Raw genomic sequence first — 24,202 nt, forward strand, 5'->3', positions numbered from 1 at the left:
TTTACTGTGTGCTTTTTTAAAAATTGTATTATCAAAATGCACTTTTTAAAATATCTTTCAGACTCAATTAGCAGAGCCTCACAGACAATGGCCAAATGTGTCAAAGCTGTCACAGAAGGTGCCCAAGCAGTAGAGGAGCCATCCATTTGCTGAAACATCTACTAGGAACCCTGTTTTGTTACAAATAATTAATGGACAATTATGTTGGAGTGATCTCCTACAGGTTTATCTGTTTAAAAAATAATCTGAATGATGTAATATTTAAGATTGTACCATGCTTATTTGAAAATGATATTGCGGTTATTAGTGAATTTTGAGGTTTCAAAAACATTTATGTGTTGTATGTAAACATTGTCAAATAGTTTAATGAACATATTTACAGATGCTCTTTCACATAAAAGCATTGGTAATCTTTGTGACACATATAAAGAAAATCCTTAAAATAGGAGTTTTTGTTTATTTTCATTGATCGTTTATGTTTGTAAAATGGTCCTTCCATTAGGAGCCACTGTTTTCTAGTGCTAATGATCTAAGCATTCTGTCAAGCTGGGTAAATAGAAAATATATATATAATATAATCCTACATCAGATATGTATTTGAACAATTGTAATTAATCATAATAATGGTAGATCATGATTATTCACCTTTGTCTGTATGCTAAGCACTCTGGTTTTATGTGTATTGTCTTGTTTTGTCCTTGCTACAACTCACTGAGATAGTGTTCTCTCATTTTACAGATGAGGAAACTGAAGCCTAGGGGTATTTGGTAGCTTGCCCAATGTCACAGCAAAGTCGAGGACTCAAGCTTAGTTCTGACTCCAAAGCCCATTGTTCTTTCCTGCTACACATAATTGCCTCCCATTAATACAGATCCTATAGGTTATTACTTCTAAGAATTAGCATTGAGAAGCTTAATATATAGTCCATTTTTCTGTTTTCTCTTGAATCTGTTTCTGTGTCACGGTGATTTATGTGACATTTTTCTTTGTGTAAGAGATTATATACACACATACACCACTAGAATGAAGGAGTGAAGAAATATAATTTAGGTCTTTATTGAAGTTCCATATTCATTATATTAACACCATCTGTAGTCTTAAATGAACTAAATTATTCCAATAATAGAAGAAAAACTGACAGCTTTCATAATTTTCATTGTTAAAAAGTAAGTAAAAATTTTACAATTAACCTAGGAGATAATCTAATTTATTAAATTTTTTTCACAATCTGTGGTCAGAATCCTTTTGTTTTATAATCCTTATTCCTATTTTCACTAAAGATTTAGCCCAATTATAGGATGCAATATTCTTGATACAATAAGATTTTTAAAATAATAATATGTCATCGATACTTTATCTTTAAAAATTGTACAAAATGTGTCACCTTGTAAGAGCTTTTTCAGAACTGTTTATCTTCTTTAGTAAAACATTAAGAAATGTATTTTGCTTAAAGTACTTAAAATTCTAAGTTGCCTGAAATTATACAAATTCTTGCTTAAAGCCTTTGAATTCAGCACAACCTTTCTGTCCCCTTAGCACTGTAGCTGACCTCGAGGGGGCATATGTGGCATATGCTGTTTTGTATTTTACACAGTACTTTTCAGTGAATGTTAGTAGATTTCATAGGCTTGTTGGTGAGGGAACATTGTGTTCAAGTGGAGAAGAGGTGACATATAACCAAATTGGTCCAGAATCCTTGGGCTGCCATCTAGGCAGTGCGTGTTGAACTTGTAATTCTTTAAAGAATACTCTGTCTGGGGTAAGTAGTGCTCTGTAAAATTGGCTTGTTTTTACATAAAGTAAACATGCAAGTCTGTCTGATGAGTGCCTATTAATCGTGTAATGCTTAATAGTAAGGTTATTGCGGACATAAATATTAAGGGTGGTTGCTAGGGAAAAAAAAGACTTTCTGAAGAAGAGCTCCCAGATAGAAAAGAAATATATATAGGTGAGACTAACCTGGCTGATGGAATTATGATTCTAAGTTAATGAAAGGGTCAGCAGTGAGAAGGTCTACAAAGGCTCAGGGCCAAGTCCCTTTGGGTAAAGAAACCAGTCTGAAAATATCCAGGAAGAATGATACTCATTTACACTTGACCTTAGCCAAAAGGGAAGCTAAGAAGCAATGGGAAAAGTACTATCATTTAAAGAGGACCTTCTAGGGGCGCCTGGGTGGCTCAGTCGGTTGGGCGTCCGACTTCAGCTCAGGTCACGATCTCGCGGTCCGTGAGTTCGAGCCCCACGTCGGGCTCTGGGCTGATGGCTCAGAGCCTGGAGCCTGCTTCTGATTCTGTGTCTCCCTCTTTCTCTGCCCCTCCCCTGTTCATGCTCTATCTCTCTCTGTCTCAAAAATAAATAAACGTTAAAAAAAAAAAAATTTTTTTTTTAAATAAAAAAAAGAGGACCTTCTAAATATGTATCACTAAAGCTTGAAGTACATTATGTCTAATTTCACAAAAAAACCTGCAACTAATAGGTTTGAGACCCAGGAAATATGAAGTAACTTGCCTAAAGCTACAGAGTTACAGACTAAAGGTAAGGGAGTTTAAATTCGAGATATTTTTATCGTCCCATGTTGCCTCAAATGTAAACCTTTTGGACAGTATGAAAATTGAGTACATGTACAAGAAGAATCTTAATGCCTAAGCTCCATACAGAATGCTCCCCAAATTTATTGTGAATTGTATTATAACAAATACGTTAATAAAAAGTATTATGCCTTCTTAATAATACTCAGTATACAATCATTATTGTTTGTTGCTGAGTTGTTTAAACACCACTTCTTGCCAGGTCTGGCAGATCTAGTTCAACTTTGGAAAGGTATTTAGAAAAATTTTAATATTGTTCGTTTGTAAAACGGGGATAAAAATCGAATAATTGTATTTACTTCTGACCTCAAAGAGTTGTTTTGAGGAGTAGGTCAGAAAACCTATGAAACTCTTAGCTTTCTTCCTGACACATAGTAAATGTTCAATGTGCTCAATAACTGAAGACCATTATTAGAGGAAAACGTGTACTCAAAATTTTGCTCAGTTTCAGGAGGTTGCAGTGAACCATCCGTGGGAATTCTTTTTTTTTTTTAAACTCTGTGCCCTGCCCAACATGGGGCTTGAACTCACAAGAGTTCAGGAGTCACTCTACTGACTGAGCCAGCCAGGCACCCCCATGGAAGTTCTTTATCCTAAAATTAAAAGTTCCATTCTAAATGAATCAAGTGAAAAACTCAAACTATTGATTATGAAAGTCATGCCTAATATAACCTCCAGCTTACATTTTTCTAAAGAAATGCATTCCTTTCCTAAGGCTCCAAGGAATTAAATTGACTTATCCAAGGTCAACCTAATCAACAAAACACTGCTACTACAGACCGTCCACCAAGGTTGTGAAATTTATTATGTAGAACTCTGCTTATTTTGATAGAACTTTTACCAGTCAAGTAGAAAGATTTACTGAGTGTTGCGTTCTAACCCTTAAAAGAGATTACTTCTAAGAGCAAAACCATAAAAACAATGCTATCAGAAGAGGGGGGAAATACTTGCTAGTAAAGTAAGGGTAGTAAGATAGATAGTAAGGTAATAGAGGGTCAGAGCTATTGATGTGCACAAAGGAGGCCAGTGGATCCTTTTGCCAACATAAACTTCTAGCTAATATAAACTCAGCCTTATTGTTACTCTAACCAATTACACTGCCACTATTCAACACATGAGAAAAGAAAGCAGTGCTAAGAGGTGGGGTGTTTTTTTGTTTGTTTGTTTTTTTTAATGTTAACATGTCATGACTACTGTTAAGATGTCCCTGGTAATACTACAAATCTGTTGGTAGCAAAGGTCTTGTATGGCTGTGAAAATGAGGGTTCAAATAGAAATTATGATACACATTAATATTACAGGCTATTTTTTTAGGACATTTGGTGAGGCTAGTCGTGTCTTAGCATGCCTAGACCTTGTTAGTGATTGACTCAACTTTTGGAAACGAGTGGGAAAAAATCTGATAAAGATCTATTGGAAAAAAATATATAGAGACAAAAATGGCCACCTTTTAATAATGAAGATGGCTAGTAACTCCCTAATAATTTTTTAATAATGAATATTTTAAAATATCTTAATTGCATAGTACTTTATTTTGTTTAATTTAGCCTAAGAGACCATGTTAATGAGAACACTATGACTAGATCTCAGGTCTAGATTTTAAGAGAACAAGGATCTTGGAAACAAATACCTTTGCTTAAAGTATTTGTGAGTTTTACCATTGAAAAACTTTGAAGATTGATTTACCTATGACTGATATTCAAGATCTTTGACATCTTAATATTTCAAAAATAACTTACACTACAAAGCATATGTTGGTATTGAAAAACATGGCAAATGTGTGGTTTACGACTAGTCATTAGTTTATAATATTTAATTTGAATTGGTATGTAAAGAGATCACAAGATGAATAACATTTATTTAGAAGCATATAATTTTGGATCTGGAAAGGCCTATAGAAAGAAATCTAGTATTACATATGCATTTTGTAATTGTGGAAATAGAGAATTAAGGACAAATTAGAGGCAGGTTTTTTAATTAGAAACAGCTGGGTTTTTTACTATTTTTTTTTAACATTCATTTTTTGAGAGACAAGAGTGCGAGTGAGGGAGGGGCAGAGAGAAAGAGAAACACAGAATCTGAAGCAGGCTCCAGGCTCTGAGCTGTCAGCACAGAACCTGACCTGGGGCTCAAACCCACAAGCTGTGTGATCATGACCTGAGCCGAAGTCGGGTGCTTAACAAACTGAGCCACCCAGGTACCCCAACACTCTTATTTAAATGAAGAATATGTAGCAGCACCTGGGTAGCTCAGTCAGTTAAGTATCAACTGCAGCTCAGATCATGATCTTGTGGTTCACGAGTTCAAGCCCCACGTTGGGCTCTGTGCTAACAGCTCAGAGCCTGGAGCCTGCTTTGAATTCTGTGTCTCCCCTCTCTCTGTCCCTACCCTGCTCGCAGTGTATCTCTCAAAAATAAACATTAAAAAAAAGGGTTTTTTTAATGAATATGTAGTGAAACAAAACATCAAAGTCGATGACAACTAAAAATAGGATACAAAATTATGCGCATGTTATGTGTGGTAGGCAGCCTTGAAAATGACCCCCACCATCCCTGCCTGTTGGGATTCATGCCCATATGTCCTTATGTAATCCCCTCTCCTTAAGTGTGGGCTGGATTTACTGATTCACTTGTAATCAGTAGGGATGTCCCTGCTGAGATTAGGTTTTTAAAAGACTGGCTTTCATCTTGGGTGTTCTCTTATTCTCTCCCTCTCAGATCACCACCTACCGTGTTGAGAGGACACATAGGCAGCCTATGAAAAGGACCATGTGCTAAGGAACCAGCAGTCATCAGCTAAGGATTCAGCAACCACTTGAGCAAGCTGAATCCTTTGGCCCCCAGTTGAGATGGCTATAACCCATAGACTTCCAGATTCCCGACACACAGAAACTGAGGTACTAAATGTTTGTTGTTTTTAGCCACTAAGTTTTGGGTTATTTTGTTATGTAATAATAGATCACTAATATGCTGTAATTATAACCTAGCAAAAGCATATGGTAGGATGACTCACATACAATGACTGACCCATGTGGGAGTGTAAAGGCCTGACCTTCTAGATCCACTGGAGGACAACTCTAAAGGGCTTTCTTATATCTTAGCTTCTGAGCTCTTTGTGGGTTTGGATGAGATTGTCATTGGGCTTGCACTACAGCTCAGCCTTTCCCTCTGCCCATTCCTGTTTTCTTTCCCTCCTTAACAGGTGTTGACCTTCAGGGAACTCCTTAATAAATATTCTGTACACTGGGGTGCCTGGGTGGCTCAGTTGGTTGGGCAACCGACTTCGGCTCAGGTCACGATCTCACAGTTTGTGGGTTTGAGCCCCGTGTTGGGCTCTGTGCTGACAGCTGAGAGCCTGGACCTGCTTTGAATTCTGTGTCTCCTCCTCTCTCTACCCCTCCCCTGCTCATGCTCTGTGTCTCTCTGTCTCTCAATGATAAATAAACGTTAAAAAAAATTAAATAAATATTCTGTACACTAAACTCTTCTCAGAGTCTGCTATGTGGGGAATCCAGTCTGTGATAGCCATCCGGAATATCTGTGTATCCTAGCTAGCTGCTCCAATTATCACTGTTTCAGCCAGCAAGACATGGATGGATGAGAGAGAGGAAGTGGAGTTTTATTTTATTTTATTTTATTTTATTTTATTTTATTTTATTTTATTTTTTAGAGAGAGAGTGCGTAAATTGGAAAGAAGGGAAGAAAGAGAGAAAGTCTCAGGCAGACCCCACGCTCAGCGTGGAGCCTGATGTGGGGCTGGATCCCACAACCCTGGGATCATGATCTGAGCTAAATCAAGAGTTGGCTACTCAACCGACTGAGTCACCCAGGCACCCTGCCTTTTAACATTTTATTGACTTGACGTAGAAATTGCATCATTTCCACTCATATATCATAGGTAAGACTTAATAGCCACATTCATCTGCAAGAGAGGAGGCTGGGAAATATACCCAACTAAAGCCATCTACCTAACTAAAACAGATTCCAATTTAGTTAGTTTTGAGAGAGAGAGAGAGAGAGAGCAAGCAGGATCAGGAGAGGGGCAGAGAGAGAGAATCCTAAGCAGGCCCCATGCTGTCAGCATGGAGCCCAATGTGGGGCTCAGTCCCACAAACCATGAGATCATGACCTGAGCCCAAATCAAGTGTCAGACACTTAACCAACTGAGCCATCCAGGTGCCCCTAAAACAAAGATTCTAAGAGATGGTGTTCTAGTTATTTTTTGCTGTGTAACAAACTACCCTAAAACTTAATTATATAAAACAACAACTATCTTACTATGCTTATGAGATGACTCCATGAGTGCAAAGTACAGAAAGGGCACAGTAGAGATGGGGTGATCGATCTGTGTTCCATAAGGCTGGATCCTCAGCTGGATGAATGGAATTCTACAAGATGACTGAAACAGCTTGGGGCTGGAGCACCTGTGGCGGGAAGACTCCGTTCCCAGATAGTGTCTTCACTCACAAGTTTAGCTCCTGGGCTGGAATGCTAGAAGGACAGTTTCAGATGGGATTGTCTTCAAGAGCATCTCTTGTGGCCTATTTAGCATGACAGTCTCAGGATAATCGTAGAGTGTTCAGGGCTCCAAGAGCAAGAGCATTCCTGAAGACCAATGAGGAAGCCGCAAGGTTTTTTATGACTTACCCTTGGAAGTTCTATAGCATCACTTCCACTGTCCACAGTCTTAGAGTGCACCCAGATTCAGGAGGAGGAAACATACATCCCATGGGAGGAGTGTCAAAGAATTAAAACTGCCACAAGGGTGAATATTGAGGGACAATTAGTTCCTGCCATAGGTCCTGAGTCTGTACCACAGCAGTGAAGAGGGAAATAGAGAGAGAGAGAAGGAAAGCCAGAGACCATTAACAACTATAAAATGAAGTTTCTATAATATATCAATTAATCCATAACTATTTTCTAATTACTACATACACAACTCTAGTACTTTTGTATCCATTACAGAGTTGGTAAGTGTCTTGTTATATACTAGATAGCATTGAGGCCCTTCCCTTTGGCTCAAATTCTTTAAGCTTTTAAATATAGCTCAGGATCCTTGGCATATGTAACCGAAATGTTCTTTGTGGGCTTAAGGTTATTTATAGGAGGAAATGAGTCTTTGTTAGGTTGCTTGCAGATTGTCCAGGCTGGGGTGCTATAGATTGGTAAGTACTAGGTCCAAACGAAGTAGTGTTCCTCAGGTGACATATTTAGTATCACAGTTTGAGCACCACAATGGACCCCGAACTGTAGTTTTCTAGGGACTTCCATTCCATTTCCATTTAAAGGATTTACTACATTATTCAGCAGGATAAGTAACCTCCCTGCCAACAGTCTACTGTATATTAATTTTTTTCTGAATTAAAAAAAGAAAGTTGGGTTTTTAATTTTTTTTTTAATGTTTATTTATAATTTTTGAGAGAGACAGAGCATGAGACAGGGAGGGCAGAGAAAGAGGGCGGCAGAATCTGAAGCAGCATCCAGGCTCTGAGCTGTCAGCACAGAGCCCGACACAGGGCTTGAACCCAGGAGCCATGAGATCATGATCTGAGCCAAAGTTAGATGCTTAACTGACTGAGCCACCCAGACACCCCCAAAAAAGAAAGTTTTGTAATCACAAAGGCAAACTAGGACAGGAACTGAGCATACTGAGATCTTTAAACTCTTCCAAGATTTTGGGATTTTCCTCGTATTCCTAGGGATAGGGTGACCTCACCCCATTGTTCTAGAATAGAAGCATCTACTTTGCTGCTGGAAAGGCCTGGGATAATGTTGGAAATCTAAAAGGAGCAGTAAAGCATGACTAAATTTCATTAATCTCCTTTTCCCCTGTCAAGAAGAATAAGGGCCACACATTTTTTGCCTGTTTCGTTTCTTTTTTTAAGACTGGAAGCAACCTGGGGCGCCTGGGTGGCTCAGTTGGTTAAGTGTCTGACTTGGCTCAGGTCATGATCTCATGGTTCATGGGTTCGAGCCCCCAGTCGGGTTCTGTGCTGACAGCTCAGAGCCTGGAGCCTGCTTTGGATTCTGTGTCTCCCTCTCTACCCCTCCTCCACTCGTACTCTCTCTGTCTTTCAAAAATAAACATTAAAAAAAAAAAAAAAAAAAAGACTGGAAGCAACCTGGTCTCTATCTGAAGGGCAACATTATGTGGATAAAGTTAAGTAATAAGATAACATATGCCTTCCTTTAGCTCCCAAATCTCAAACTACAATTCCCATAAAGCATGAAGTGGAAATGTATTATTTACTTAGAAGCAGGAACTAAACAGCCACACCTCTTGATGGGTTGGGGCTTGTTTTGTACCTGCAAACCCGGAGGGAATGATAAGGAAGGGTAGTGTATCCCTGGGCAGCAGCATTCCCTTGGGAAATTGGGGTTATTCCTCAGTAACTCCTGTGTGTGTCCTCACTCTTGTGACCTATGCCCTCTCCTTTATCCACTTTACCAGCCAATGTGTGTGTCCATCTCCCTTTAAACCTTTTGTTCCATAGGAGATGAGATGTGTTCCATATTCCTTTCACTGTATCTCTAGTGGTTTGCCTCAAGTGTTCTTACCTATTATTTCCCTCTCATGTCGTTCCCACTTATACTTGAGATGCATTTTCTACCAGTTCCAATTTATCATTGTCCTCCCCTGTACTCTTCATCTTTCCTTCACTGTGACTCGGTATAGAAAATGTATTACCCTTTGGTAAAACCCTCATCTGAAACTGGAATATTAGGACAAATATCTTGTAAGGGAATGGTTTTAGGAACATGTGGTGCCCTGTATAAACCTATTGATGGCCAGAAAAGAGATACGTAATCATTTTCAATAATATATTTGAGTCTTAAGAATCCACATCTTATTCTACTGTGAACTTTTTGATGAGAATTAGTTCTTCCATTCATGTTTTATGGTTTAGTTCATTAAGTTCCTGTGCAAGAAAAGCAATTAAAATTTTTTTAATGTTTATTTATTTTTGAGAGAGAGAGACAGAATGCAAGCAGGGGAGGGGCAGAGAGAGGGAGACAGAGGATCTGAAGCAGGCTCCAGGCTTTAAGCTGTCAGCACAGAGGTGCCCCAAGAAAAGCAATTTTAACAAGGAAAATGAAAAACACCCTAAGAGGGGTAGGAAACTTTTCTGCCAGGTGAACTACTAAAGAGATTATTAGGAGCTTCTGTGCTTTTAACAGTCACCTGCTAATATCCTTAATAGCTTGACAATTAAGGTTACTAGGCAAGAACTGTGCCTATTCAATTTTATTCCCTGGGCAGTACCCAATGTGCTCTGTATATGTGAACATCTGATGTTAACTTGAGTTATTATGCCTGATCCTCAAGGTTGAGTAGAACAACTCAACTGCTCATTCTTGGGAATAATAGGTAATTTTTCCCGGGCACCAAGATACAATGATTAGGGCATGGGCAAGGAATTTTCCTAAACTGGCCTATCTGCCCAGAAGAGGTCATTCCTTTTCCCATGTGAGTACCTCCCTCCCAGAGAGCTGCATTGACTCACTCTCTGACTCAGCACGATTACACACAATAAACAGTTGAGAAATTATTGTCTCTGCTAAGAGTTTCTGATGCGGTAAAGCACATGGATGCAATTAGTGACCAAAAAGATACCAATCTCAATTTCTAATAAGGCCCCTAGTTCTTTCCCTGGTCGCTTTTCTCTCCTGAACCCACTCACAAAGCTAATGCATCAAAAGTGTTGGCTACCCTCTTCTCTCCTCACACTCCAGTTTCTCCAAAGCTTCTCACCTTCCTTCTCCAACACCCCCAAATGCTTTTTCCACCAGAGTTCAAAGAATTTACTCTCTGTTCTTCAGTATATATGTGCTAAGTTTAGCCAACTTAAGTTTAGCTAAATTTTTTTCTTAGGCATTGGAGGGAGACTAAGTTGGCAGAGATTGCTTTCTGGTTAAGTAGAGTATATAGGGTTCTCTTTACTAGTTTACTAGTTACTTAGTCATCCATTGTGTGCCTCTACCAAAATTTATCCCAATTCCTATCCATAATGATAGCTAAAATGTATTGAGCATATACTGTGGGTTAGGCACTGTTCTAAATATCATAGCCCAATGAAGTAAATTCTATTATTAGCTTTTGGTAAACCAAAAGCACAGTGGGGTAATTTGTCCATGATCACATAGCTAGTAAATTGTGCAGATGGGATTGGAATCTAGGCAATTCTTAACCACTATGCTATAGTTCTTCCCTGTTGATGGGATATTTAGGCCTTTCTCTAGATTCCTTTAGATTTTTTTTTTAATATAGATAATGCAGTAATGAATACCCTAGTACATAAATATTTACTTTTTTTTTTTTTTTTTTTTTTTTGAGAGAGAGAGGGCACGACTACAGGAGAGGGATAGAGGGAGAGAAAGAGAGAATCCCAAGCAGGCTCCATGCTCAGCATGGAACCTGATGTGAGGCTTGATCCCTCAACCTTGGGATCATGACCTGAGCTGAAATTAAGAGGTGGATGCTTGGGGCGCCTGGGTGGCTCAGTCGGTTGAGCGCCGACTTCGGCTCAGGTCACGATCTCGCGGTCCGTGAGTTCGAGCCCCGCATCGGGCCCCTGTGCTGACAGCTCAGAGCCCGGAGCCTGTTTCGGATTCTGTGTCTCCCTCTCTCTGACCCTCCCCCATTCATGCTCTGTCTCTCTCTGTCTCAAAAATGAATAAACGTTAAAAAAAAAAATTAAAAAAAAAAAAAAAAATAAGAGGTGGATGCTCAACTGACTGAGCCACCCAGGTGCCCCATTTTCTAAGTATATCAGTAAGGACAAATTCCTTGAAATGACATTATGAGGTCAAAGAGCAACACACTTTTATTTGAACAGGAAAAGTTTCCCCTCCAAATGTATCATTTGTTTGGGGGAGGCAGCATTTTTATCAGAGGCAACATGCTGTCCTCTTACGGTATTTGAATTTTTACTAGCAGGACATCTGGGTGGCTCAGCTGGTTGAGCATCTGACTTCAGCTCAGGTTAGTGATCTTGTCATGAGTTGGAGCCCCACATCGGGCTCCCTGCTATCAGCATAGCACCCACTTTGGATCCTCTGTCTTCCTATCTCTGCTCCTCCCCTGCTTGCTCTCTCTCTCTCAAAAATAAACAATTTAAAAATAAGTAAATAAAATAAATCTTATTAAAAAATAAAATAGAAAATAAAATAAAAATTTACTAGCAGAAGTACTAGAAAGTCATCTTAGTCCTTTATCTGAGGGAGTGATTATCTAAGTGGTCCTTTCCTGCTATCATTGCTGTTATTTGATTAGGAGTGCACACAAGTAAATTGCAAGCCGAAGAGCCCTAGACTGGGGACTGGGTCATGGTAGTTCAGTGATTGAATTAAATGACAAGGTCTTTGGGGCGCCTGGGTGGCTCAGTCGGTTGAACGTCCGACTTCAGCTCAGGTCACGATCTCGCAGTCCGTGAGTTCGAGCCCTGCGTCGGGCTCTGGGCTGATGGCTCAGAGCCTGGAGCCTGCTTCCGATTCTGTGTCTCCCTCTCTCTCTGCCCCTGCCCTGTTCATGCTCTGTCTCTGTCTCAAAAATAAATTAAAAAAAGGTTAAAAAAAATTTTTTTAAATAAAAAATAATAAATAAATGACAAGGTCTTTGATTTTTTTTTTTTTGATCTGTAAAATGGGGACATTAAGTACTACTTACTTTATCTCCCACGTATGGGTTTAGAGACACAAATATGAATGTATACATTGTTCATATGTATCATTAAGAACACTTATAATGGAGGGATACCTATCTAGGAACCAGGGGAGAGAACTATAGGGCCCATTAGGAAATTGAGATCTGGTATCTTTTGGGTCACTAAATGCATACATGTGCTTCACTCATACATGTGCATTAGAAACTCGGGCAGAGACAATAATTTCTCAACCATTTATTGTGTGTGACCATCTGTATAAGTCTTAGTATACTTTTATCAGGTAGGCTTACTATAAATATTTTATGAATAAATTAATGAACAAAGTTTTCTTTCTTTTTTTAAGTTTATTTATTTTGAGGAAGAGAGCAAGCTAGCAGGGTAGGAGCAGAGAGAGAGGAAGGGGGAGAATCTCAAGTAGGCTTCCTGTTGTCAGTGCAGAGCCTGACATGGAGCTCGTTGTGAGATCATGACCTGAACCAAAACTAAGAGTTGGATGCTTAACTGACTGAACCACCCAAGTGCCCTGAACAAAGTTTCCAATGCTGGTCATCAATTTTCCAAAGCTAATACAAACGTCCTTTAAAAAAAAAAAAAAAGAAAAGAATTTTTAGCACTTTGTTTTTCCCCTAAATAATGAATATCTATGTCTTCTTTAGGAGAACTATGTTCATAATATGGCTTAAGGTCTTAAATTTTGGTCTTGGGTAAACTAATAAGCAAATCACCCAGAGCAGAGTCTGAAGTTATCTAGGTTGTCAAATGTTGAGTAACTGCCTCTCTATAAATTTGGAAAATAGAAAAATGTAGAAAAATAATCCATTTATTAACTAGTAACCCTTATGCTGCATAATTTATTGGTCCTTCAGGATACTATCTTCCATTTCTTTAAATTTGTTGATAGACAACCCTATTTGTGAATCACTTCCAAGTGATTAGCAATCTAGTAGAAATTAGTCATATGTAGTCATATATATGCTGACAAAACTTTCAAATTATATCTTAGATTATGTGTATTTTACTGGACTATATAAGTCACTTTTTATAAATTTCATCTTCTATTTTATTCTAAAACTTTCAATTATCTTGAATAATGTTCTTTCTTGTTGAGTGTATCCATATTTCAAATATTTGTACAAATGTGGATATAAATTGAATCCATTTTCCCCCTTTTCCAACTTGTGTGTGTGTGTGTGTGTGTTTGTGTGTGTGTGTGTATTTTATTTTTTTAAGTAAGCTCTATGCCCAACTGGGGCTCAAACTCACGACCCTGAGATCAAGAGTTGCTTGCTCTATTGACTGAGCCAGCTAGGCACCCCTAGATTTATATATTTTTTAAACTAAGGAAATATCTACGAACTTCAACATGGAAATATTATTTATTTATTTTTAGCACATGTATGAACAGGGGAAGGGCAGAGGGAGAAAGAGAATCTTGGCCTCCATGCCCAGTGCAGAGCCCAATTTCAGCCTCATGATTGTACGATCATGACCTGAGCTAAAATCCAGGGTCGGATACTTAACTGACTGAGCCACCCAGACTCCTAATATGAAAATATTTTACACTTAGGTGTTTTGGAATAGAAAACTATACCTTTCTATGAATGACACATGTATGTACTCAAATGTAGAAATAAACATGAAAAACATTCTTTCTAATTAGGGATATATATATATATATATATATATATATATATATATATATATGTATGTATAAAATTTTTAACATTTACTTATTTTTGAGAGAGAGAGAGAGACAGAATGCAAGGGGGGGAGTGGCAGAGAGAGAGGGGAGACACAGAATCTGAACCAGGTTCCAGGCTCTGAGCTGTCAGCACAGAGCCCAACACGGGTTCCAACTCATGAACCGTGAGCTCGTGACCTGAGACACTTAACCAAGTAAGCCACCCAGGTGCCCCAGATTAGAATATTTTTAAAGAATTTATCACTAAGCAGCCAAAATTTTTATACTCAAGAGTTTCAGGATTTTCCCAAGAACTGGAAAAATAATATTGTTTTAGTCTGTTGGGGTTGCTATAAAAAAATACCACGGACTGGGTAGCTCATGAACAAATTTATTTTTCACAGTTCCAGGGCCTGGAAGTCCACCATCAGGGTGCCAGCATGGTTAGGTTCTGGTGAAGGCCCTTTCCAGGTTGCAGACTGCCACCTCCTACGGTGCCTCACAAGGTAGAAGGGAGCACAGGGCTCCTGAGGTCTCTTTCATAAAAGCACTTATCCCATCCATGAAAGCCCCATCCTCATGACTGAAGCGCCTCCCAAAGGTCCCACCTCCTAAAATCATTATACTGGGCATTAGGATTTCAACATATAATTTTTGAAAGGACACAAGCATTCAAATAAATGTTTGAATAAATCATAACAAATAAATCAACAAATACCCAACTCGACAGCAGTCCTCCTCAGTTATGGGAAAGTAATTGCCAATGCAAAACAGATACTAGTATGAAGTTCTACTTTATTCTGAATAACTGTGCTGGGATCTATATTTTCTGAGTCATGCTATCAAATAGACAACGAACTCAATGATGAACTTAAGTTCTAGTTATTGCGTGTGTACTCAACAAGACTTTGATTTACTAAGCGTTTGCAGCATTGAAGCTGTTTCTAAAATTTCTGTTCACTCTTTTTGGGGCAGTCATTATATCCAACACTATTTACTGGGTGGCAGCACTATGTGATAATGTACACGCTAATTTGTGGGGTACCTGGGTGGCTCAGTTGGTTAAGCTCCGACTTAGCTCAGCTAATGATCTCACGGCTCGTGAGTTTGAGCCCTGCGTCAGGCTCTGTGCTGACAGCTAAGCCTGGAGCCTGCTTCAGATTTTGTGTCTCCCTCTCTCTTGCTCCACCCCTGCACGCACTCTGTCTCTCTCTCTCTCTCAAAAAATGAATAAATGTTAAAAAAAAATTTTTTTTTCAATGTACACACTGATTTGTGTGTTAAGAAAGAAAGTTCTGGAATCAGTTAATTGCCCAGATTTGAATCCTGGCTTGACCACTTATCAGCTATGTCATTTCTATTACTATTACCTATTGAAATGGAAATGACAAGGATAATTACACCTGCCTCGTAGAGTTAACTAAATAATATATATAAAGCACTAAGCAAGAGTAGTGCTTAATAAGTGTTAGTTGTTATTTCATCCTTTAAAAAGAAAGAATGAAAATGTATACTTAGGGATGCCTAGCTGGCTCAGTTTGGTAGGGCATCCAACTCTTGATATTGGGATTGTGAGTTGAGCCCCACATTGGGTGTAGAGATTACTTTTTTAAAAATGTGTGTTTAGAAGTCTGTGATTTAGTGCAACCCATCTATAGTTTAGGACTAGAGTAGAAAGCCTTATGGCTTTTTCCACATAATGCTTTATATCAAAAATTTTATTTCTAGTCAGTTGAAAGTAATAAGAATGGGGAAACCTTGTCTTTAGAAGTAACTTCCAGACAGAAAATAAGTATATAAATTTTGGATACCTGGATTACTCCCTGAGGTTTAGCTACTAAAAGCAATATTCCCTATTTTGAATCATGATTTATTACATGCCCAGTAGTAGTCATCACCAGTACCTATTGCAGTGCCTTGCACAGTCAGGCATTCAAACATTAACTCAATAAATAAATGAATAAAAAGTAAATTCACAAAGCCAAGAGTATGAAGAGAGTGTTTAATTTTTTTTTTTTTTCATTTAGTTCCAGCAATGTAATTCCCAACCAGCAAAGTGCATACAGGTTATATGAATCAAGCTCTTTGGTCCACAGAGTAATGCATCATAGGAAATTATAATCATTGCTTTTACAACTGCGTGTGATCCTGTAAAATTCTGTGCTCTTGGTGGCAAATGGAGGAGGAAGACAGATAGATGGATCAGCAAGAGTTCTTCACTCCTGCTGGAGGACAAATCAAAACCAATGTCCTACCAATGGAAGATTACCGACATTTACTTTTATGAAGGATTTAGACAGATTTACAAACATATTGCAATTTTTACTTTTTATTGAAAAAAAATTTTAAATACATTTTATTTTGTGTTTTCGTACTTTTTCTTAACGTTTGTTTATTTTTTTTTTAGAGAGAGAGAGAGAGAGAGAGAGAGAGAGAAAGAGAGAGACAGTGTGAGTGGGGGAGGGGCAGACAGAGAGGGAGACACAGAATCCAAAGCAGGCTCCGGGTTCTGCGCTGTTGGCATGGAGCCCAATGCGGAGCTTGAACTCACAAACCGTGAGATCTTGACCTGAGCTGAAATCGGATGCTTAACCAACTGAGCCACCCAGACTCCCCCGTACTGCAATTTTTAAAAAAGTGGCTTACTGAGCTATGAAAAAATAAAAAGGGAGCTGTTATTAAAGAGATATTTCCCTTTTGCTTGATTTATGTGGCCTGATTGTCCCATTAGTCCATATATATTAATTAGTCTAAATATATTCATGTGGTAGGCTGAATGATGGCTCCCAAAATGTCTGTGTCTTAATTTCCTGAACATATGAATATGTTACCTTGCATGGCAAAATCAATTTTGTAAGTATGATTAAGTTAAGGATCTTGAGATGGGGAGATTATTCTGAATTATCCGAGTGGGGGCCCAATGTAATCAGAAGGATCCTAATACAGCGAGACAGGAGGAAGGACAAGAGACAGAGGAGACTGGAAGACACTGTGCTGTTGGTTCTAAAGATATAGGAAGAGATCATGAGTCAAGGAATTCAGGTAGCTTCTAGAAGCTGGAAAAGGCAAGGAAACAGATTATATCCCCTGGAGCCTCCAGAGAAATGCAACCTTGCTGATAGCTTAATTTCAGCCCTGTAAAACCCATTTTGGACTTCTGAGCCACAGAACTGTAAGTTAAAAATCTATGTTGTTTTCATTTTATTGTATTTTTTTAAGTTTATTTTTTGAGAGAGGGAGAGAGAAAGGAGGGGGAGGGAAAAAGAGAGCAAGACAGAGAAGAAAAGAGAGAGAATCCCAAGCAGGCTCCATGCTCTCCGTGCTGAGCCCAATGTGGGGCTTGATCTCACAAACCATGAGATTATGACCTGAGCTGAAATCAAGAGTCAGACACTTAACTGAGCAACCCAGGTGACCCTAAACCGTGTTTTTGTAAGCCACTAAATTTGTGGCACTTTGTTAGGACAGCAAGTTTCTATTATACATTCATTAATCTGCACCTAATTTATGGAGACACTAATTTGTAGTCAGTACAAACTGAAATTTACTTCTAGTTCTCTTGGATTAAAACTGGAGTTATCTTAGGGTGTCTGGCTGGCTGAGTCGGTAGAGCAGGCAACTCTTGATCTTAGGGCATAAGTTCGAGCCCCATGTTGGGTATAGAATCTACTTTAAAAATAAATGAAATGAAAAAATGAACAAAACAAAACTGGAGTTATCCTTGGAAAAGTGATTTATTCCAGGGCTGGGGTAGGAAAAAATATAATTGAATCTAGAGCATCTTTTGGTATCAGAAAGTGAAGAAGTGCTCAAAAAAGATTGAGGGTATGTCAAAAGGGTACAGACACTACCTGAAAAAGGTATCAATGGCTAAAGCTGGAAGTTGAACAACAAAATAATGATAATTTGGATTATAACTCCCCAAATTAAGTATAAATATATATGCATGAGTCCATAATAAAATAAATACATACATAAATACATAAATGGAAGAGAGTGGACAATTCCATTGAAGAATAGTAATGTGGGGGAAAAAATTAATGTGAGAAAGTTTGAGGAAAAGTAGAATATTTACATAGTTCAAAGTATGTCTCCCATAACATTAAAAAAATTTTTTTAAGTCTTATTTATTTATTATTTTTAAAATTTTTTGTTTTTTATTTATTTTTGAGACAGAGAAAGACAGAGCATGAGCAGGGGAGGGGCAGAGAGAAAGGGAGACACAGAATCTGAAGCAGGCTCCAGGCTCTGAGCTGTCAGCACAGAGCCCAACACAGGGCTCAAACTCACAAAGCATGAGATCATGACCTGAGTGGAAGTTGGATGCTTAAACGACCAAGCCACCCACGTGCCCCTCCCATGATATATTTAAATTACAATTTTTTAAATATAATTATAACTTTACAGTGGAGAAATCTAGAAGAAGCTTAACCAAGTAATCAAGATCAATAATCACTAGTGTGGCGGGCAGAATTTTAAGATGTCTGCTCACTTCCTCTGTCCTTGCTACCTTTGATATATATGCCTTGCCTCCAGGCTGTGAATATAATGGATTTAAATCCTGTAATGAGGTTATATTATGTGACACTGTTGACTTTAAGAAAGGGAGATGATGGGTTGGGGCCTGACCTAATCATATGTGCCTTTTATTTTACTTATTTATTTTTTGTAAGATTTTATTTTTAAGTAATCTCTATATCCAACATGGGGCTCAAACCTATAATTCGGAGATCAAGAGTCCCATGCTCTCCCAACTGATCCAGCCAGGTGCCCCTTTCTGAGTCTTTTAAATCTTGGCCTAGAAGTCAGAGATTCGAGGTGTGAGAGGGATTGTCTGGGAGGTGTTCCTGCTGCCATTGTAGGTGGAGGCACCACACAACTAGAACTTGAGAGTGGCCTCTAGGAACTGAAAGTGATCCCTGGCTGCCATAAGACAGGTCAGTTCTATAACCAAGAAGCTGAATTCTGCCAACAACCTGCATGAACTGGGAAGAAGGATACGAGCTCCACATGCGAATGCAGCCATCTGACACCTCAGTTTCGGCCTTGTGAGACCCTGAGCAGGAAGCCCAGCTTCACCTTGCCTGGACTTCTCACCTCCAGAATCCATGAGATAATAAGCGGGTGGTGTCTTACCGCACTGGGTCTGTGGTGATTTACTCTGGCAGCGGAAGAAAACTATACAGGCAGCCATAACATATCTCAACATCATGCCCCAATAGGGTGCTCTGAAAAGGACACATCGCATACGAGATTTTCTTGCCTAAAATAAATTAACTCATCTAATCATGGGAAAACATAAGAGGAACCCAAATGGAGAGAGATTCTTTTTTTTTTTTTTTAATTTTTTTTTTTTCAACATTTTTTATTTATTTTTGGGACAGAGAGAGACAGAGCATGAACGGGGGAGGGGCAGAGAGAGAGGGAGACACAGAATCGGAAACAGGCTCCAGGCTCCGAGCCATCAGCCCAGAGCCTGACGCGGGGCTCGAACTCACGGACCGCGAGATCGTGACCTGGCTGAAGTCGGACGCTTAACCGACTGCGCCACCCAGGCGCCCCAAATGGAGAGAGATTCTACAAAATGACTGACTAGTACTCTTCAAGACAGTTGAGATCATGAGAGACAAGGAAAGACTGAGTGTCTGGAGTGGAAAAAGGACTTTAGTGGTAAACTGGTGAAATCTGCAGTTTAGCTAACAACAAAAACTACAACAAAACACAGTCATTTCTCTCTAGAACTGGCTAGGCTATGTAACCGGAAACAAATCACTTGCTAGAACTTGGTTTTTCCAGTTGTTACAAACAGTGAGTTTGTAGTGGTACTTTAGGATTCTTAGCTGAGGGGCGCCTGGGTGGCTTAGTCAGTTAAGTGTCTGACTCTTGGTTTAGCTCAGGTCATGATGAAGTCCTCTTGGGATTCTCTGTCTCTCCCTGCCCCTCTCCTGCTCATGTTCTCTCTCTCTCTCAACATAAACTTTAAAAAAAATTAATAACAGATTCTTAGCTGAAATAGTCGCTTACTGTTTGTTTTTTAGTAGTTCTATTTTCCTTTAAGAAAGCTTAATTTTGGAAGAGTTGGTATGTTTTGGAAGACTTAGTGTGCTTTAACATTGTAATGATTTTGATGTGCTGATACAGATTAATGAAAGCAAATACTATGAATGGATATAATCCAAAAATGAAAATCTGGACAACTTAGTACATTGTGGAGGCTTTTTGCGGTTATTGCTTTGCTCTTTGAATTTTCTTTTTATTTCAAATTAAAGAGTTGGCATAAACAACAAATACACAAAATCCTTTTACGGTTTAAAAGAATGAACATTTCAGAAATTTTCTGAATTCAAGTCAGGATAAAGAGAGGCAACCAAAAAAGAATTCAGTAACACACCATTCAAACAGTTTGATTCAGACAAGATAGAAACCCCCTTCTAATAGGGAAAAAAAAAAAAAAAAGGACAAATGGACTACATGGAGTATTTACAAGAGCTTTCTTTTTTTTTTTCAAAGTTTATTTAATTCGAGAGAGCAAGCATGAGCAGGGGGAGGGTGGGGGGAGAGAGGAGGAGAGAGAGAGAGAATCACAAACAGGCTTTGCCCTGTCAGTGCAGAGGACCCGGGGCTCAAACTTATGAACCATGAGATCATGACCGAAACCAAGAGTTAGTCGCTTAACTGACTGCTTCACCAAGGCGCCCCTACATGAGCTTTCTAAGTATGGTATCATGAGTCTCTTCCCCTATAATTTTTTGTTAGCTTTATTTCAGAGAGATGGACACATACGGTGTGGATTGAATGATGCTTTATCACATCATCAGTGATAACTGTATAAAGTACTCTAACTTTGCTGCTTGTACATTTTAGGTAACATAATTCTTCCCTCCTTCCTCCATAGAGAGAAACACAATGCTTACCATTTCCAGCTCAAGACTGGCTTAACGGCCTCCTCCGAGGTTAGTGTTAACATCGTTCTGGACAGAGTAACAGGAAGCATCTGTGTATCTGACCACAAACTGAGATGATCCATTCTTCCCCCATCTGAAGTATAAATTCTGTTGGTATTAAATTGCTTAATTGCTTCTGCTTTATATATTAATACTTTAAAACATCATAAAATCTCTGGGAAAACTAAAATGATTTATGACTATGTAAATATTTATTTAGTTCTTCCCAGTTGGTCAATATTGATTCTTTTTTCCCCCCTCTATACTTTATTATTTATTTATTTATTTTTAAAGTTTTTATTTAAACTCTAGTTACTTAACATACAGTATCATATTAGTTTCAGGTGTATAATATCGTGATTCAACAATTCCATATATCACCCTGTGCTCCCCACGTCAAGTGCACTCCTTAATCCCCATCACCTATTTAACCCATCCCTCCACCCCCTCCCTTTTTCCTCTATAATTTAAAGGAAACTTGTATTATGAAAGCTATTCTTAGATATCTTTTGTTTTTATGTTCTAGAACCATCTATGGCTACAGGAAACTCAGGGAAGAATGTTAGTCAATTAGCAGATGCTAAGTTACCCAGAAGAGCAGATGGAATAATTGGTTATGTCCTACAAAATGGGGGAAGGGAATACTTAAAAGATCTTTCCTCAAGTATGCTACAGAGTTTCCATACAAAAGGCTGTAACTAAAACTATATTTTTCTTTTTTTAAAAATGATTTATTTATTTATTCATTTTGAGAGAGAAAGAGAGCACAAGCAGGGGAGGGTCAGAGAGAAGGAGAGACACAATCCCAAGCAGGCTCCACACCATCAGTGCAGAGCCCGATGTGCGGCCCGAACTCACAAACTGTGAGATCATGACTTGAGTTGAGATCAAGAGTCGGACACTTAACCAACTACGCCACTCAGGTGCCCCATAAAACCATATTTTTCTTCTCTTGTATGTTTGTTTTTATTTCAGGTGATCTTTTATATTACTTTTTAACCTGTAGAGTTTTCAATATGATGTGGCATTAATCATTTAAAAATAGAGTATGCATACATTTAAAGTTTTTTTTGGCAATAAAAAATGTACAAGAGAAATAAGCCAATAGAAAAAAGTAGCATACTTTCCACTGCTCCCAGATTTTTTAGCCTACACTATAATATGGACAATTGGAATATATTGGCATCATTAGAATTGTACAGATATTTTACTAATCACCTTGGGACTCTTAGTGAGATTGAAAGTCCACATTTGCTTCCTCAGAACTCTTCTCATTCAACCTATAAAATAGCCATATCTTTAAAAAAACGTTTTTTTATGTTCATTTTTGAGAGAGACAGAGACAGAGCACGAACAGGGGAGGGGCAGAGAAAGAAGGAGACACGGAATCTGAAGCAGGCTCTAGGCTCTGGGCTGTCAACTCAAACTTGTGAACCGCGAGATCATGACCTGAGCTGATGTTGGATGCTTAACCGACTGAGCCACCCAGGTGCCCTCAAATAGCCATATCTTAATTATGTAATAGTCTTGAAGACATTGTACTATTTAAGAATTCAAAATCTAAACTATTAAGTTAATAAATATTTATGGTGCAAATTTTGTGCCAGGCACTTTTCTAGACGCTTAGTGAACAAAAAAGGTTAAAAAAAAAAAAAAGGAGGGGTGCCTGGTTGGCTCAGTCAGTAGATCTCAGGGTCATGAGTTCAAGCCCTACATTGGGTATGAAGCCTACTTTTTTTTTTTTTTTTTTTTTTTTTTTTTTTTTTTTTTAAATTTTTTTTTTTTTTCAACGTTTATTTATTTTTGGGGCAGAGAGAGACAGAGCATGAACGGGGGAGGGACAGAGAGAGGGAGACACAGAATCGGAAACAGGCTCCAGGCTCCGAGCCATCAGCCCAGAGCCCGACGCGGGGCTCGAACTCACGGACCGCGAGATCGTGACCTGGCTGAAGCCGGACGCTTAACCGACTGCGCCACCCAGGCGCCCCTGAAGCCTACTTTAAAAATGAATAAAGAAAAATAAATTTAAGGGGTGCCTGGGTGGCTTAGTTGGGTAAGTGTCCAACTTTGGCTCAGGTCATGATTTCACAGTTCATGGGTTTGAGCCCTGCATTGGGCTCTGTGCTGCCAGCTTCAGATCCTCTGTCTGCCTCTCCCTCTCTCTCTGCCCTTCCCCCACTCTTGCTCTCTCTCAAAAATAAGACATTAAAAAAACTTTTAAAATAAAAAATAAGAATAATAAAGGAAAAAACCCTAGCCTTCATGGTACTTACATTTTTTAGAGTGGGATCTGTATAAACTAAAACATCTCTAAAACAATAATTCTCTTCTCTCTTGCCAGAGTGAAGCCACTTGAGGGCAGGGGCTACTGTTTCCCCAGTATCCTAACTGCAGTGCCCGGCACACTATAAATGATTAATAGGTATTCCTTGAATAATTAAATAGCAGAAGATCCTTTTTGCTTAAGTACAAATAATGCTTCTTTATTGCCTATTGTATCTGTTTAGATTTTTCAGCTTGGCTTTCGAAGTTCTCTCACTCGGGCCCTACCCTTCGTCTTTAATTTCTATTCTTCAGCACACTCTTGTGATACTGTAAGACACAGTACTCTTGCTTTACCTCATACCACTTCCTCTGTCCCAGATAAATAAAAACCCTCTCCCTTTAGGTTCAACAAACACTCATCTAGGATCTTCCATGTGCCAGGACTCTGCTATAGATTTTCACATCTTTTCTTGAACATACACAAGCACACTCGCAGGTTTTTAGAAGGAGCGAAAGAAGCTCAGAGTTCTGAGAGCAGCCCAGGGTCACTGAGCTACCCAGTAGGGCCTGGACCTGGCCTTCTCTCCTTACTGTGCCCCTTTGGTTCCCTACTGTGAGCCCTTGCTCGTCTCCAGGGCTTCCAGGATGTTATTTATCTTTGCGGCTAGACTGTAAGCTCCCTGTGCCCAACTATGTACTATCTTCTACTTCCCCACAGAGTCCGAGTGCCGTGCCCAGCAAGCTCTCAATAAATATTTCCCTAATTGAAGGAAGGCTAACCAATTTGGGCTGAGTCTCCTATTTTCAACTGTTACAAAGTTAACCTTTGCAATAAATTCTATCTTTTTTTTTTTTTTTAAGACCTTATTTTTAAGTAACCTGTGCATCCAATGCAGGGTTTGAACTTGCAACCCCAAGATCAAGAGTTACACAATCTTCTGAACCGAGCCAGCCAGGTGCCCCACAAATTCCGCCTTTTGAATTAAGTTTTACATGGTCAGAGCTTGCTGGGTGAAAAAATACTTCCTTTTAGTCTTAAATACTTCACCTGAGATTTTAG

At 38.9% G+C, this 24,202-nt stretch overlaps 1 protein-coding gene and 1 long non-coding RNA gene across 4 annotated transcripts in view; both read left to right on the forward strand.

The window, feature by feature from the left end:
• NDUFS1 (NADH:ubiquinone oxidoreductase core subunit S1) overlaps window positions 1–1,821 on the forward strand; it is a 30,176-nt gene extending 28,355 nt beyond the window's left edge. For all 3 annotated transcript variants that reach the window (XM_058707764.1, XM_058707774.1, XM_058707780.1), the window contains one exon: window positions 62–1,821. In XM_058707764.1, coding sequence (XP_058563747.1) covers window positions 62–153 — 92 coding nt within the window. In that variant the 3' untranslated portion in view covers window positions 154–1,821. The remainder of the gene's footprint in view (window positions 1–61) is intronic.
• Window positions 1,822–2,833: 1,012 nt separating this feature from the next.
• On the forward strand, window positions 2,834–22,470 carry LOC131499662 (uncharacterized). Its single transcript, XR_009256001.1, has 2 exons — window positions 2,834–5,484; window positions 20,829–22,470. It is a non-coding gene; the product is annotated as an uncharacterized LOC131499662 (long non-coding RNA).
• Window positions 22,471–24,202: the final 1,732 nt, after the last annotated feature.

The sequence above is a fragment of the Neofelis nebulosa genome, chromosome 2 (assembly GCF_028018385.1).
Source record: "Neofelis nebulosa isolate mNeoNeb1 chromosome 2, mNeoNeb1.pri, whole genome shotgun sequence".
In the NCBI taxonomy this organism is placed as follows: Eukaryota; Metazoa; Chordata; class Mammalia; order Carnivora; family Felidae; genus Neofelis; species Neofelis nebulosa.